General features: G+C 46.2%; 1 protein-coding gene across 6 annotated transcripts in view; it reads left to right on the top strand.

Annotated features, from left to right (window-relative positions):
- The window catches only part of ACSL1 (acyl-CoA synthetase long chain family member 1), a 64,361-nt gene that overhangs the window by 28,904 nt on the left and 18,056 nt on the right, over positions 1 to 17,401 (top strand). For 5 of the 6 annotated variants that reach the window (XM_029934545.1, XM_029934515.1, XM_029934528.1 and 2 more), the window contains exons 3-7: positions 5,367 to 5,481; positions 9,093 to 9,157; positions 11,671 to 11,772; positions 14,017 to 14,116; positions 14,339 to 14,517. In XM_029934545.1, the coding sequence (XP_029790405.1) occupies positions 5,367 to 5,481; positions 9,093 to 9,157; positions 11,671 to 11,772; positions 14,017 to 14,116; positions 14,339 to 14,517 (561 nt within the window). Of the gene's footprint in view, positions 1 to 5,366; positions 5,482 to 9,092; positions 9,158 to 11,670; positions 11,773 to 12,759; positions 12,849 to 14,016; positions 14,117 to 14,338; positions 14,518 to 17,401 lie in introns of those variants that run through there. The other variant, XM_029934553.1, reaches the window with a different exon arrangement.

The following is a 17,401-nucleotide window of genomic DNA, read 5'->3' as shown; positions in this document are numbered from 1 at the left end:
TCCCTTCACTTCAGCACGTCCTCCCCTTGGGATAGTGGTGGTGGGGGCTCAGGAAGTAGGAAACAGGAGAGTGAACTAGGGGTGAGAAGGAAGAAGTTCTGGGCTTTAGAGGAAAGTGTTGAAGAACCGAAAAAACTCAGTCAGCCGCCTATGATCCGGGCCGGCTCCTCGGACATGGAAACGAACAGTGTTGGGGCGAGTTTGAACCCTGCTTGTGATCCACAAAGACACCTCTCACCATATCGGAAGTGTGTAGCTGGATGACATTTTAGGGTCACTTGAAAGCCTCCCGTGCGGGCTCTTTTCTCACCTGGGGAGTGGCTGGCTGGCTACACTCAGGCGCTCAGGAAATTCTTCCCCTGTCATTCCTGCCCTCAGATGATGGCACCCGGTGATGGTTCTGCCCTTTCTTTAACTCCCTGGGTGCAAAGGATCTGGGGAGTCAGCTAGTTAAATGGTGAGCATCAGAAGTGAGCCTGATGGTCCCTCGCCACGCAGGCATTTACGGTGCAGCCTGGAGGGGGGACATCTAGGTGTGTTCTAGATGTCCTGTCTATTAACATCCGGGAAACATGGTTTGGAAGGTCACTTACTGGCTGGCCTTTGCACACAGCAGAGAGTCTCTGGTTTGACACAGCAGAGAGGTCTCTCTGAGAGGTCACTGTGTAAAAGAGTAGTTTTGTGCCTGTTCATAGAAAGAAGCAGACAGTGTGGACTGGGCAGAGTAAGATGCGTGTAAAAATGTCAGTGCTGTAAGAGGAGTTCACATGGAGGATATTGGCAACAGCAAAAAAAAAAAGTCTCTTCTACCCCTGCCCCCCGCCCCCCCGCACTGCCCCGCCCCGAACCAGGGCTGTGGTTCTATCTGCTGCTGTCCCTCCCAGAGATGGATTTCACATTAAAATCCAAACGTGTCTTCAACAGTCTCCTTACAAGTTACACCCCTGTTCTCCTTTCCTCCCGCGTCTCCCTCCCTCTTCCTGTCCCCTCCTCACTTAGAAGGGACTAAATAGTAACAAAGGGGGAACTTGACTGTCAGAGCCTGGATTGAAGCAAATATGAGAGACCACCATTTCTAAGGCCTGGGGCTTTCTATCCCACGGAAATCTTCAAGGGCGTCATTTCCTTTTGCGGTTAGGTATGAGAGTGCACAAAATGACCGTCACCATTGAGTCCTTTTTGCCAAGCACAGGCTTGCCCTGTTATCGGAAAGTAGAGTGCCCTCATGAAAGCTTCTGTAAGTCTAAATGGCATAAAGCAAGAGCATCTGCCACTTTCCAGAAGTTCAAGTTAGCCACTTCCCTTTTATGAAAGACCTGCATTAGTGCAATAACAGCTTTTACATAAAAGCAAAACTCCTCTTCAGGTTTCTTGTGGCTGGTGAAAACAGACAGGCATTCATTGGGTCTTTCATTAAAAGTGTCATACAGTGAACTTTCGGAAAGCAAGGGATCCCTGCATTGGCAAGGGCTCTGGTCTTCAGAACCGCTGATATGCAGATGTCCACTGTGGTCCTGCGCTTATTGGCCTTAATTGGATTCAACTTAATTTTTCTTCCTAATTCAGCCCATGTGGGGAGTCTGACCTCAAGAGGAACCTTAGCTTATTATAGATGTTGCAAAATTTACTCATAAGCAATGATTTGACCATAGTGTGTTTGACTCATCATCTTCTATTTATTTTAACTGGAAAACCTGTAAAACCACATTAAAGAAGTATGTAGCATAATCCTCCTTGACACTCAATCTTACTGACCGATTTCCTGCATGTTTAGTTGGGGTTGTCTGTTTAGCTCTCTGGTTCTTGAGCGCCGTTGAAGCTATCCCCACCCCACCCCCAATCTGTGTAGGTTTATATCAGAAGTCCAGAAGGGCCAAATTTAAGGGTTTTTTTTTTTTCAATTAAGTAGATGTTCTTAGAAATAGCCACATGTACTTGCATGACCCAGGAATGAGATGCCCTCGTTTTGAAATGGCTCGCGTTTATAGCACATATGGACACCTTGAGCTTGGTGGTTATTTAACGCTGGGCTTCCCAATACTCACTTCCCCTTTGTAGGTATAATTAACGTTGCTAACACCCAGTGTTTACAAATAGCATGTTTGGTCAAGAAGAATGATAACACATATGCACATCAAAAATGATGATTCTTTGGGGGAACTTGTGCTCATTTCACAGAGCAACGAGTTTCAAAGCACAGATCTTGCTTAGTGCCACCCCTTCCCCACCTCCCGCTGCCCTTCCATTCAGACACCTCTCTTGAAATTACAGAGTATGCCTTACAAGTCAGTGTGACCTTTTACCCAGTTTCACCTGTGCCTTAATTGGTGTACCCTCTTGGCATAGAACTCTTTCACTGCTTCCTCTTCAAACTTTTGCTAATTAGTCTAATTGCTAATTAGAATAATAATAACTATCTTGTCTTCAGATTACTTTGTCAAGATGATTTGGGATATTTGGGATATGATTAACTTCTTGAACTTGGATTTGGCTGTTTACCTCCATGTTTCTCAAAGTTCGGAAGATTATATACCACCAAAAGATTAATTGTAACCCAAGAGTTATTTAACCGAAGTTTGTTGTGAAATTGTACTCTAGAGCAGTGGATTCTCAAAATAGGAATTGGGAAGCTGGCCTATCTTGAGAGGGATATTGTCTCCATATATCCAAAGCTTAACTGACTCTTCTCAAATCTGGCCCCCATGCCCAGTCTTCTACTTCTGATAAAAATGGAACTGCTATTTTTACGTCTCCTCCTTTGCTCCTACACCCAGGTACTTGCCAAATCCCACTCATTAGCCCGTATTGCTTCTGGGGTCACCCTTCTGCCCATGCCCACTTGCCAGTGCCCTCACCCAGCTCCATATGAGAAGATTTCCCTCCCTCCCATTCTTCAGGCTGCTCACATTTCTTGTCATTTCTCTCTGAAACATTGCTCGGATCTTCACCACATCCCTGCTGGGACCCAAATGCCTCCAGGCTGGTGGCTGTCACTATATTGTGCACCAGAATCCCCTGGAGAGCTTGCTAAAACACAGACTGCTGGACCACACCCCCAGGGTTTCTGATTCAGTAGATCTGGCACAGGGCTACCTAATTTGCTTTCCTTACAAGGGCCTGGTGTACCCAGACCATCCTTTGAGGACCTCTGATTGAGGGCAAGCATATGCTCCGAAGATTCCAGGCTACTCCTGTCTATCCGTTCTGACTTCCTCTGTACTCTTTGCTCAGCTGGTGCTCTTTGGAGCCCTTCTGGTGATTTAAGATTAAGACTCAGGCTCCTTCAGAAAAAGCTCTGTGTCTTATTCACTTGACTCACATCTGGCCCATTGACAGCTGTAGGGGTTCTCAGCAGAACCCATGGGGAGGCCAATATTGCTTTAGAAGGGACACCACTGAGGGACACCATGAATGAATGAGTCATGATAAGAGGTGTAGGAGGCCCTGTCCTGGTATTATAGTTAGGGCATATTGTAGGGTGTCTGAGTAGCATTCTACATATTCATATTTTATAAGGCCAATTTTGTTTAGCTAAAAATAACCCTGGACGGGGGCACATGGGATCCCCACTTTGAAGGAAAGCAGACAGACTCAGAGATTAAGTAATAATCATGATTCTACAGTGCAAAGATTTCTCTACCATTATCCACACAAACTGCTTCATAAAGTAGTATGTTATAAATAATAACTATGTTTGGAATCATGGCTACAGGCGTTAGAAAGTTTCTGCCAAGATACAGAAGACTGTGTGACAATCGTAGAATATATCATCGGGTGATATTTACTCCAGAAAACTGTTAGTAGCTTTAGAGCAAGTGTCAAACACATATTTAATATGTAGTAGGTAACAAAAGAATTTATATAAAAGTAGACCATAGAGAAGAAGTCTGGAAGGAACTCATCAAACTGGTAAAAGGGATGAGTCATTTTTTCCTTAATATGCTTCTGTACTATTACTTTTTTTGAAGTACAGATGTGATAAATTGGGTGGGAGGAGATTTTGTAGGAGGAGTACGAGGACACTGACTAAATCCTAAAAACAAACCAAAAAAAAAAAAAATAGAAGAAGAAAAGAGGAAGAAGAAGAAGAAGAAGAAGAATTCATCAACGTCTCTCTGGCAGTTATTACCTATATCTCAATATTTGTCCTTCCCCTGGAATGTGTCCATTTTTCCATCGCATTCTAGTCTTTGAGACCTAGTCCTTTGCCCCCTTCTTCATAAAGGCTTTCCTGTCCACTTTCTTCACACATCATGCTAGAAATTATCTCTGCCACTATGAGAGTACCAAGAAGTTCTTATATCCTAGTGTGATGTCCCTAAGAGAGTATTTCCTGGCCATTGCACATGTGAAGACCCCCTCCTTTCTGAAATTTAAAAAAAAATCGTAGGCTCTGACATCTTAGTAGTTGAGCTTTGATCAGTTCCTAAAGAACCCTTGGGGTTTCTGTGGCTATCTGGACCCACGGTATCTCTGTGGCTCTGGAGGGCTGCACAGCTTAGAGGTTGAGAGCTACTACGTCTTCCCCCATATCCCCTTGGGAGGTGGACGAGGGGCAAAGAGAGAGGGAGAGAGAGAATCCCAAGCAGGCTCTGCATTGTCAGCATGGATCCCGACTCAGGACTTGAACTCAAGAACAGTGAGACCGTGAGCTGAGCCAATATCAAGAGTCAGATGCTCAACCGACCAGACCACCCAGGTGCTCCTAGGGAGCTACTTTCTCTTATGATAACTTCTGCAACTAGTTAGGAGCTATTGCAGACAGGAGGTGTACTTTCTGTACCAACGAAGGAAGACCGCGTACACAAGGGTGCACGGAGATACCAAATCTGTGTACCTACAAATGCAGCAAATCAAAGCAGAAAAGACATGTCCCTGCACCGTCATACATTATTAGATGCTCTATCAGAATCTGAAGTTCCTACCAGGATATACTGCTGTTGACACAGAGATGAAACAGGGGAAATAATCTTGGAAGGAATATACATGGCATTAATGGTGTGCCATTTCCACGAGAGCTGACCCAAACACAGACCTCTTTGCCATCGATGGCAGAGGTTTGAGATTTGTCACCGTGTGTGGTGGTGACAGGCTTCCAGTCCTCCTGCCAGACCCCTGCTCAGACATCTGCTCTGCTGTTCCCTTTTCCCAGGGCCCTTCTGACAACCATTTGGTCTTAGCCTTGCTTCTCTGAGGTCAGCAGCTGACCCCAGCTGAACGCTTTATATTGGCAAATCCTGCCCTTCCCGTTCGTTCAGCAAGTACAGAGCACCTACTCCACAGGGCCCCCTGCAGGGCGGTGCGGGCATGCACCCAGGCCTTTTCGACATTTTCTTCTGACCGCTCATGTGTCTGTCTCCTCACAGGGTAGTGATGGTGCCCGGAGATCCGCGCTGCTGGAGAGCGATGAGCTGCTGGTGTATTTCTACGAAGATGTCAGAACCTTGTACGAGGGTTTCCAGAGGGGCATCCAGGTGTCAAGTAAGCCCTTCTGGATTTGAGTGACGAGTGCTCAGCAGTTCTCATTCAGAACAGTGGTCTTTCTGGAGAAAGGCATCTTTGCTCCGGTCTCCCACCTGTTTCCACCCGCTCAGGGGGGCCCCGGCTCCTCCTGTAACGTCTCCAGAGTGTGCTCCGAAGCGCACCAGCCCCTCTGGCTGCTTCCCTGGCAGAGTGGGTCCTGTGGTCTCATATGTTTTCAGCATGTCAGTGTTGTGCAGAGTCACACGGACATTAGCTCTTTGTGGGCTCTGATGTATCCTGAGGTCCAAAGACCGGTTTCATTGGGCCCAATCCAACATTTTCAAACTCGCTCGAGTGTGAGGCCCATAGCTTCAGAAATAAGCAGACATTCCGAGGAAGCAGTGTTCCGAGACACGCTTTGCAAGGGTTGGCTCCTAGGACCACATTTCGTCAGTAGCGGTGGCCCAAGGGACCCCGTGGCATGTGGCACCTGCGTGTCCTGCCGGCCTCTCTGCCTTCCAGGCTCCGTGAATCCTTGCCTCCCATCACACTGAACTCCTCGCAAAACCAGGACTCCCCCCCATTCTCCTCACCCCACGTCTTTGTGCATTTGTCTTTATCCTGATCGGAGAGCCGCTTCTTTCCTACCTCCCACCCCGGGAGCCCGCTGGAGATGCCTGCTTTCCCCAGCACCTCGTACCTATTTCCGTACCAGAGGCATTTACCTGCCCATGCGTCCCACTAGCCGGTGCTCCCTGAACAGGGCAGCACCGGCACACAGTAGGTGCTCCATTAATGTGTCCACAGCGATGGAGAGAGGACTCCATTTCCCCCTCCCCTCTTTCTGTTTCAGCCTCTTCATTTCGGCTTGTTCCAGGTTACTCTCTAGAAATGGCCTTTGGGATCCACACGTTTGTTATTTAAATCTTTCAGTGGTTAGCTTTTATTTTTCCTCCTGCTTGCTAGACTATCGCCTCCTGACGGGCAGGGGCTGCATGCCATTGCTGTCTCTGTCCCCACAACACGTTGCATGAGCTATGTGCTCAGGAAGGGCCACAGTTTTTACCTGATGCTGGTAAAACTGGATTGCTCCGATGCGCTTTGGCCCTGGTGTTCCTCTAGCAGATTCATTAGGCCTCCCGATAAAGGGACAGCATTTAATTTATGAACTTCTTCAAAGTTAGGGGCAGGGACAGGGTTTGTCTGTGATGGGACATACCCATAAGGTACAGCAGCCCTAACACAAGGCCACATCAGAATACTTGCATGTGTGTATGTGTATATGCACGTACATATGTATGTATGCCCTTTACCACGACCACAAAATCATGTGTATAAATGCTTACATGATTTTCCCACTGTTAGCAGAGAATGAATTCATCTAGGCAATGTGATGACTTACTTTCCACTTCTGACTCTGCTCTTATCTTAAGACCTCTTTTTTGTCACTTTCCTCTACTTGGAAAATGAAGGTCTTAGGTGAATGTTTCAGGGAAGCTGAAGAACACTAAGTTTAGTCTTCTTAACCTGTACTGATTGAAGGAAACTAAAATGCGGGTGACTTTGGCCTTTTTTTTTCCCTTGGGGAGCTTTTTCTTATAAGCTTTAAATTTCTAGACTACAGCGTCTCGATCAGGAAGTTAGAGGAGTCTGTTGAATGACAGGAGGAGCCAGACTGCCTGGAGATTTTAAGCCTAGTCCCTGTAGACTGCAACCAGGAAGCCGCTTCTAGGGGGCCCTGCCTGCGAATCAGCGGGGTCTCGTCCCTGCCACCCTGCAGTATCACCTGGGGGGGGCTTTAAAAAACCACTGGGGCCCAGGCCCTGTCCCTGTCCAATTACATCAAGAATTTTGTTAGTAGGGCCTGGGTAGAGTATCTTTTTTTAAGTTCCCAGTGTCCTGGCTGGGAGTCTGCCTATTTTTTCTGTAAAGGGCCAGTAAATCTGGTCGGCTCTTAGGGCCATACGGTCTCTGTTAGGACTCCTCGGCTGCAGTCTTAGGTAAAAGCTAAGTGAACGAGCAAGGCTGGGTTCCAATAAAACCGTATTTACAGAAACAGGTGCAGATTGATTCGGCCCCTGCCTACAGATGGCCAGTCCCTGTTCTTAAAGAAGAAAATAACATTACTTCACATGGCAAATGTCTGAAAACAACCTCGATGGACCTTGTGTTGTCCAGCGTGGTCGTTATCACCGTCCCTGTGAATAAGGCCATCTGTGCTCTTTCTGTTTGTATCAAGACTGCTGGAGAGAGGGCCAGGAAGTCCGGGCTGAACAGAGAATTTGTCTCCGCGTGCCCATGACTGACCCGCACATACAGCACCCTTCTCTTCTCTGGGGGGGAGGGGGCCTCCGTGTAAGAGGTCCGGCATATCAGGGCTGCCACTGGGGCCATGCTCTGCTGTCCCTCCCTCTTCCTCCGGGCCCCCAGCCCAAATGGGAGCACCCAAACTGCCACTTAAGCCTGGAATGGAGAGGCCAAAGAGGTTATAGTCACCAGACATACCCCCATTCAGAGGGGAGGTGACAAAACAGTCTATAGAAGAAGCCGTGCAGGCACACAGATGGTGGTAGAGCCCGTGTTTCTAGTTAAGGAACATTCTGGTACGTGGTCAACTCTGATCATCTGAACATGGCAGCTTTTTGGGGGGGTGGGGAGTGGACATAGTTTTCCTTCAACAACCACAAACTGAGCATAAAGTTAGCTTGGGGTTAATCTGTAGAAAGAAACTTGCATAATTCCAAATATAAATGATATTTATTACTGTGCTAGCCCTTAGTGTGAATAATTAATACCGGTTTTCTTTCTTCCTGTTTATACAGTACCTGGGTTAGAATTAGGACACATCCTGATATTTTTCTTTTTTTTTTTTAATGTTCATCTTATTTTTGAGAGAGAATGAGAGAGAGAGAGAGAGACCACATGAGTAGGGGGAAGGGCAGAGAGAGAGGGAGAGAGAATCCCAAATAGGCCTTGCGCTGTCAGAGCAGAGCCCCACGTAGGGCTCGATCCCAGAAATGAAGAGATCGTGACCTGAGCCGAAATCAATGGTCAGATGCTTAACCAGCTGAGCCACTCAGGTGCATCCATCCTGATATTTCTTAACTTTTGCTTTTATAAATCCCTCCTTATTTTCTCTCATTTTGCATCTTCATTTTTATTTCTTTGCTTTTAGGACTTCACCTATGTAAATAAAGTCCAGGTCATCAGAATTTGGGCATTTAAGAATCACATTTTCCTTCTTACATTCTGAGTTAGAATGCTTTAAACTTAGAAATTTTGAGGGATTCTTTTGAAAACCCACACCAGAATTTCTTTACCATTCAGCTTCTGACTCCTTTCTAAACCAATAGGATACTGAAGAAGAATTCACAAATCAAGTGTCCGTAAATATTGTATTTGCCTTATATCCTCTCATTTTCTCCCCTTCTCCCACCCCATTTAAGAAACAAAATAGAAACAAACAAAAAAATCAGACCAAAACCCAGGGAGAATGCATTTCCGACCTGAACTCATTATTTCTAATCCAGGGACAAACGTCTGTCTACCTGATCCTTTGTAGAATGGAGTACAAATTAGAATATTTATGTATGTTAAGCCCATTTTTTGTTTTTTTTTTCTTTTTTCAGATAATGGCCCTTGTTTAGGCTCTCGGAAGCCAGACCAACCCTATGAATGGCTTTCCTACAAAGAGGTGAGTTTTCTGGCTTTGTGGGTCCTTGTGCAAGGTGTGGTGCTGAAATACGTCAGCCACTGTGAGGGCTGGAGGGTGGCTACCAAGTCCTGGTGCGGCACTAGCTCAAAGCTTTGGGGTCAACGTGCAGCGTGCAAAGGGAGCAGTCTTACACAGAGATTTGGGGGGGAACTGGTTAAGGGACTTCGCTGGTGGTTCAAAAGCACTTTATTTTAGAACTTCCGTTGGTTGCACTTTGGAGTTGAATTTAATTCTGAGATAACGTTCTAGAAGTGTGCTCAGAGTCTGTGGGGGAATAGGATTTCTGCTCTGCCTTGAGGGGTACTGGCAATATTTAGAAGCCCCAGTAGAGAGTAACCCTCTCCTGTCATAGATGAGGAAGATATACCCCAGAAAAGGATGGGCCTCGCCTAACATCACAGGCTAGGTAGTGACAGAAACAGGACCGGAAGTGAGGCCCAGGCCTCCTGGTACCGGGCTCCTTGGTGCACCATATGAACCTGACCAACTTGAGGCTGCTGTGTCACGGAACCCCAGGGCAGCCGTAGCGAGCAGGACAGATGCTCCGAGGTGACCCCTGTGTTACTGTGTAAACACAAAGGAGGCTGGGCTTGGGTGTGTGTGTTTCTTCCTGTCCCTCTGCAGTCCTGCTGACCCACAGCTGCAGCTGCTTCGGTCGTTTCCGCTGGCAGGGAGGGAGCGGAGCAGGAAGATACTGCTTTTTATCTTGATCATGGTAGCAAGACATCTCGATGCCTCTGCTTCTCCCCGGACGTATGGGAGCCCCCGGAGGTGTCAGTTTCTGCTGCCTTTTGTTTCCAGCACAGCTGTCCGGGAAGTGGCTCCCTGCTGTAGGGGCAGGTCGTCCGGTGGCGTTCCTGGAGCCAAGTGAACTTCCTCCTTCCATGGTGGGCAGGTGTGCTCTGGAGTGTCCATGTGATGGGGGTTGTCACGAGGAGCCGCAAGGCCGGCCCTCCCTAGACTGAACCGCAGACCACCTTGTCTTCTCTTGGCTCATCTGAGGATCAGTGAGATGCAGAAGGCTTGCCTTGGGGATCTCTTGACAGAGAGCCAAGAGGCAGAACAGCTTCGTGGACCCAGTTCTTGTGGAAGGAGGGATGAGATGTGTGGCCCAGGGGACCAAAGGGATTTCACCACTTTTATTTTGCCTCTCCGGAGCCAAAACAAAATGCTGCCAAGGTCCCTTATTTTCACAAGGGGTGTAGAAACAGTTGTGCGTGTGTGTTGGACACATAGCGTTGCACGGGGGTGTTCAGGGCCTCAGAACCCGCAGGTGCCTTGTGGGTTACTGTGGATTACTTCTGTGACATGCTGGCTGGAAGGCAGAAGACAGGTCCATTGCAGACTAGACTTTTCAAGGCAGACTGAAAATCACCGCCGTTCCTGAAGGTGTTAATCTCTGTTTTGTGCCTTTCGGCCAGACGCTAGCGAAGATATAAAATGAGACAAAACAGGGGCCAGCTTGGATTTGTACACTCAAGTCTCTTCGTTAGGCTAGTGGCTCTGCCCTCTGCAGGGCTAGGAACCTTGTGAGGTTTTCTGAGGGAAGGTATGGAGCCTCTTTCTAGAGATAAAAATGCACGCACACGAGCCTGCTTAGCTCTGCAAGCCACGGCAGCATTTCACGGGTTCCCGTCCCTTCTGTGCGAGCAGAGGTTGTGAAACAGGCTGGGGGATATGGAAACAATAAGCATATTCATGTCATTCTTGCTGTCACCTCACCTGTCAGCTCTCATTCCCATAGGCAGAGCGAGGTGGCACTATGTGCCAGGACAAACCGGGTTCTGGGCAGAAACAGGTGTGGCTTTATCCCCTACGGGCATGGGTGGAAATTGAGAGTGCTCTAGAGAGCTGAGCCACTGAGAAGAAAGAAAATAATTCCAGATTTTAAGATGAAAAAAAAAATGTCTTTGTAGTTAATTTGGGACAGGAATGGGGAGAGGATGGCGGCAGGTTTATAATCCTACCTAAATTTTATGAATCTACCTATTTTTACTTAGTCGTAGTAATAGTATTTACTTACTTATTTACTGACAATTTTTTTGAAGGTTTCCCCCCAAACTTGCTGTTTCTGTATTTGTAGCAAATGACAAGTTTGGGCTGCTTTGCTGCTCTTTATAAATGCAAGTAATTTTTATTATTCTCTGTCCTTGTATAACTTTTATACTTTTATATAACTAAAGTGTAAAATAGAAATGTGTGTAAGACACCCGGGTATCCACTGACCTCTGACCTGCAGCTGTTGGAACCTGATTCCTCTGCTTTGTAGAAGGAGCCCTATGACCACTTCTCATAATAGTGAGTTCCGGTGAAGCCAGCCTTGTGTGTGACCCAGACGTATGGCTAAGGGAACCCCATTCGCTCCTGCCCTCCTTTCCCGTGCGCCGCCGCTGGCTGCCTGAGGTGGTAGACTGCCGGCTGTCACTCCACCGAGCCTTGTTCCCTGAGCTGGGCCTGACGCGGTTCCTGATTCTTTTTACTCCTCCTTTCAGGTTGCAGACCTGTCAGAGTGCGTGGGCTCAGCGCTCATCAAGAAGGGCTTCAAGGCTGCCTCAGATCAGTACATTGGCATCTTTTCTCAGAACAGACCTGAGGTATTGACCGTTAGACACCAAATGTATGTGGTTTTGAGAGTTCTGACATATAAGAGCCCAAATGGAGTCCGTATGTTATTCCTTAGAAAGTTACACATATGAAAACCTAAGCTGGGGACTTCTTGGCCTTTAGGTGGAGGAAAAATATATATCACTTTTTGATGATTGACTTGTGGTTTTTTTTCAAACAAGGTCCCAAACAAAAACTAGCAAAGAAGTTATTAGAACAAATAACTAACAAAGAATCCTCCTACCTTAGGACCTACCTCTGTGATTAGAAAAATAAAGTATCGATAAATTATGGAGAAACTTGGATGCATTATTGTCCGTAGCAGACTCCCCTCTTTGCTTTCTGAAAGGTAGGAGCTTTCCCTATGAGCAGGTTATAAAGTTTAAAATACTGTGGGCAGCGGGGAAAGTGCCTCACTGTGAGTCAGCCTCAATGTGGACACGCAGTCTGTCTGTCTGTCAAGGCCCCTGCGTGGTGCTTCTGTAAACCCTTGCATTAAAATAGTTTGAATGAGAAGCGCTTTTGGAGCTTTTGTATATATATTATATATAATATATATATTATTACATATATATTACAGTGTTAGTGAACACATCAGCGGCATAACTCAGCTTGGAAAAATCCAAGCTTGAAGAAATTGAATTGGTTCTTGTATCTAAAAGACATGTTGGCTCAGTCACTGTGCTACCGACCATTTTATAAATTAGGTTGGTTTCCTAGAGTTTTATATACTGGTAAGGAATAAACAGCATTTTCCACAGCTGGACTATGACTAGGCTCATGGAACTTAGTTTCTTTCATTTTAAGTGAAATCCATTCAAGTGAACACATCCCAGATGTTTGCATTAGTGGAATTTTATGCTGAATTTATCAATAGGACATGTATTCCTTACTTCATAGGGTAAGCGCCTTCCTGTATTTATCAACTAGTTTAATAAATGTTTATGGAGCACCTACTATGTGCCAGGCACCACGAGGCACCAAAGTGCAACAGTGACTTGGATCCTTCTCATAAGTACCACGTGAGGGAAGACCGGCCCATAGGTGATGCTTTTTCTGTAGCCTGGTAAGCATAGACATAGGAAAAAAGGGTTGTGGAGCTCAGTCAAGGAGGGCTTCCTGGAGGTGGCCTCCCAGTGGAGTCTTGAAGGATATGAGAGTGGGGAAGCCAAGGGATGCAACCACAGTTTTGCATCAAGCAGCATATCTGTGTTAGGGCTAGAGGGATTTTACTCTGGTAGAGCTTGGAGGGACAGGGCAGACGGGACCACGTGTCCCACATGGACCCTGCTGAGAGGCTTGGGTGTGCCCTCCATGTTGGTAGCTTGAAACTGGTGCAGGAAAGAAAAAGGAGGAAAACTGCCCAGGGCCAGGTAAACATAAGCGGAACATGCTGCTTTTCCACAGCAGCCGTGCCTTTATCTGCACCACGGCCGCGCGTCAGATTGTGCAGATTTGAGAACTGCAGCTGGAAACGAGGTGCCACCAAGGATTACCAGGGACAGGCTGGTCTGCCATGCTTGCCTTGCAGGCAGATCGGTTGCCGCACGGCTGATGAGTTAGAGGCGAGGAGACCAGTCACTGTTTTGGGGAGATTTTGCCAGAATGTTTCTCCCGTTAGACAGGTGTGTCCCTCCTTCCCCAGTTCCCAGGTCTTACTGCACACGGCGGCCAGGTTGATCTTCCTCAGACCCTGGGGCCTCCATTGCCCCGAAGCCCTCAGTGGCAGTGGGTTACGTGGGGATGGACCAGGCCCCTCCGCAGCCGCAGGCCTGCTGCAGCCCCCCTGTAACCCTGTCTGCTGGGCTACCCCGCGTGCTCAGGGCCCTCCCCGCTGCTTTCGATCATGCAGTCCCCACCACTGGAGTCTCCTTGCCTTTCTCTCCCCGTATCCTATCCGTGCTGCCCTGGCACAGGGCGAGCTCAGTCACGTGCCCTGCAGAGGTGGGCCACTACCAGCTCCCTCGTGTCTGAGCCAGTCACCGTCCCGTGTGGTTAACTGTCTTCACGAATATTTGCCTCGATTCTCCTGACAAACCGCACTGTCCTGAGAAGGGGCAGTGTTTTCCGTCATGAATCACCCACGGTGCCTGGCATATAGGAGTAGACACGCAAATGTTAATTTTTGCCACATTCAGTGTTTCCACTCTGAGCCTCTCTGGAGCGTTGTTCTCCTGGGAGTGGTTCTGGGATGACCTCTCGTTTTCTCTCCCTGACCTGTACTGTTCATTTAGTGGGTGATCATCGAACAAGGATGCTTTGCTTACTCCATGGTGACCGTCCCCCTCTATGATACACTCGGAGCCGAAGCAATCACCTACATAGTCAACAAAGGTCAGTCTGCGCCCTGCAGGTGGGCACTGGCTGGTTATCAGCTAGATTTGGTCGCTTTACGTTTGGTTATATTTGATCTGATAGGGATTTTATGATTAAATGCCCATCCGTCTTCCTATGCAAAGACCGTAAGTCTTTAAAATAGCCTGATGTCGGATATTTTACAGACAAGCTTTTTAAATATCTCGGAGCTCATTCTTCATTGTGTCTCTTCGTTCCCAGCTGAACTCTCTCTGGTTTTTGTGGACAAGCCGGAGAAGGCTAACAAGCTATTAGAAGGTGTAGAAAATAAGTTAACACCAAGCCTTAAAACCATAGTCGTCATGGATTCCTACGGCATTGATCTGTTGGAACGAGGCAAGAGGTGCGGCGTGGAAATCACCAGTCTGAAGGCAGTGGAGGTGAGCGATCCTCCCCACTTCTCCGGTGGGTGTCTCGGAGCCATTTTGGCTCACGTGTGATGTCCAGTGCAGTCACGCTATCCTAGCTCTGGTCGGGCACCTCAGTGACCCATCGAAGACATAGGGTGGAAACTCCTGCCTCATTGCTGGAAAGAAGGATTCTACACGCACACCCCAGGGTGAATCCATCACGTCTTACAAAAGCCACTCTCAGAAAACAAGCTGCAGTGCTCACACATTTATTCTAGAGCACCGTCCAGCCATGCCAATAAATGGTAGAAATGTGAATTTGTTTTCTTAATGTTTATTTTTGGGAGTGAGAGAGAGAGAGTACAAGTGGAGGAGGGGCAGAGAGAGAGGGACAGAGGATTCAAACTGGGCTCTGTGCTGACAGCAGTGAGCTCGATGTGGGGCTCGAACTCACAAACTGCGAGATCATGACCTTAGCCAAAGTTGGATGCTTAACTGACTGAGCCACCTAAGTGCCCAAGAAATGTGAATTTTGGTTTCAGGTAGAGATTTAAGTTTGTATGTTCTTTTTAGGCTTTAATGCCATTTACTTACCAATTTGTTTCTAAAACAGAGCCAGCTATAGAAATCTGCCTCATTATTCTTATTCCCAAGTTGCTTTTGTAGTGTCCTGATGAATTTCCAGCATAGATGTTTGATTTGGTTTATTTTTATATTAAATTTCTCGTGACACACCTTATCCAAAACTTTAAAAGTAACCATTCTGGAAAATGAATGTGGACCTTATTTAAATTGCTTATTTGACATCACATCACGTAAAAAGCTGATTCTCCCAGCTGGATTTGGATTAGAGTTTAATCCAAAGAAGCTGTAAGAGGAGGATCTTGTCAGGTACATATCACAGGAATACGCTGTTCTCCTTCCAAAAGTGTTATAAATATTTTCCTGGAACTGTTATGAATAGAGTTTCAAATTTTACTTACAGTTCTCCTGCAAGGAATTGGAGGCTATGAACAAGGATCTGTGTCATACCTGTCTGGAGGGACTTAGCAGTCATAGGGAAGTTAATTTGTTCTAACAGAGCCTCCGGCCTCACATGTATACAGAGACATACGCAGTAGCACAGGCGCCGAGTCCATAAGAACGGGTGCGCCGAACTACTCAATTGAGGTTTTAGCTAGCTGTTTACCGAGCATTTCTGCACATTTGTTAATTTCACCTATGATCGCCATTCACAATAATGTAATCCTTTCTCTCCAACTTTTCTCCTTTTCTCTAACCCCACCACACAAACACACACACACACACACACACACACACACACACACACCCACAGGAATTTTTTGGTATTTTTTGATTGTTTTATGATGAAATGATTTTAAGATTTAAAAATTTAGGTAAATGAAGATTGTAATGTAAAGGTAATATTAAAGGCTTTATTTATAAAAGATATTGTTTTACACTTACCTGTGTCATATGATTCATACTTGGTTTTTAAAAACTTATAAGTGAAAGATTAAGTAATTTTTAAAAAGGGAATTTAACATTGGCCATATGGTTGATCATATGATCAGTTTTATATTGATACATGTTTTTATAGGATCAAAGAGAAATATTGGTATTTGGAGTTCTTGCTTTTTGGGGATATTTTATTATGAAGATTTTCAAACATGCAAACAAGAACAGTGCAAAGTACCAGACTGTTGTGTGTCCACCAAACGTCTGCAGCTAATGGTTTAATGTATTTGCTTTATTGCATACTCATGCATCATTCTGTCCTTCTGTTTGTTCATTGAGTCTTTTGTATGCATTTTCATTCAGTTGGAGATTTTGTTACCCCCAAATACTTCAGTATGCTCTTCATTAACTAGAATTCAGTGTTTCTTCCAGGCAGAGGTTTTTGTTTTGTTTTGCTTTGGCATTTGGAGCCTGAACATGTCTATTTTTATGGTTGCCATACTCTTTTCTACATGGTGTCATTATACAGGTTTTTAAGTTTGTTTATTTTGAGAGAGAGAGAGAAAGAGAAGTGAGGAGGGGCAGAGAGAAAGGGAGAGAGAATCCCAAACAAGCTGCACACTGTCAGTGGAGAGCCCGACACCGGGCTCGAACCCACGCACTGTGAGATTGTAAACTGAGCTGAAATTAAGGGTTAGACACTCAATCAGCTGAGCCACCTGGGCGCCCCATGTCAAGGGCTGTTTTATAATCCGAGGTTCCCAAATCTTTTATCACTCTATGTGGGGAGCAGAGCTATCTGAACCTCTAGCATTTCATCCTGCAGAGACGCCAGTGATCTAGTCATCCAGAGCTGCACGACCACACGTCAGTGCTGTGGTTCCAGGAGGGTGCAGAGCGTCTGCAGTTCTTGGGTTATGATTATGGTTTGGTTTTGGTGAAGAGCTGGCCATAAAAGGTGTGGGAGTGCGGATAAGAAATCCATCATATAAAACCCTGATTCCTGTCTTTTGAGTAAATCCTGTTTCAAAGGCCAGTCCTAACATCATTTATGTGTTTTTTTTATGAGAGAAGACAACTGGAAAGTGGCTCCTGTAAAAATTTTTTTTAATGTTTATAATTTTTGAGAGAGATGGAGCATGAGTGGGGGAGGGGCAGAGAGAGAGGGAGAGACAGAATCCAAAGTAGGCTCCAGGGTCTGAGCTGTCAGCACTGAGCCCCGACATGGGGCCCAAATTATGAACCGTGAGATCATGACCTGAGCCAAAGTCAGATGCTTAAGCAACCCAGGTGCCCCTGGAAAATGGCTTTTTAGAACAATGCATAAATAGGTCACTTCAGGGTAACTAAAGTTGTTAGTTTCTTTCATTTGAAATGGACACTGTCTTTGAGTCAGCTCTGAGTGAATCCCATAGTAAAGTCAACTTGAAGTGACTTGATGTCACCTCATTCTTTA

The sequence above is a fragment of the Suricata suricatta genome, chromosome 1 (genome assembly GCF_006229205.1).
Source record: "Suricata suricatta isolate VVHF042 chromosome 1, meerkat_22Aug2017_6uvM2_HiC, whole genome shotgun sequence".
NCBI lineage: Eukaryota > Metazoa > Chordata > Mammalia > Carnivora > Herpestidae > Suricata > Suricata suricatta.
Note: the sequence above shows the minus strand (reverse complement) of the source record. Positions and strands in the feature narration are given on the sequence as shown.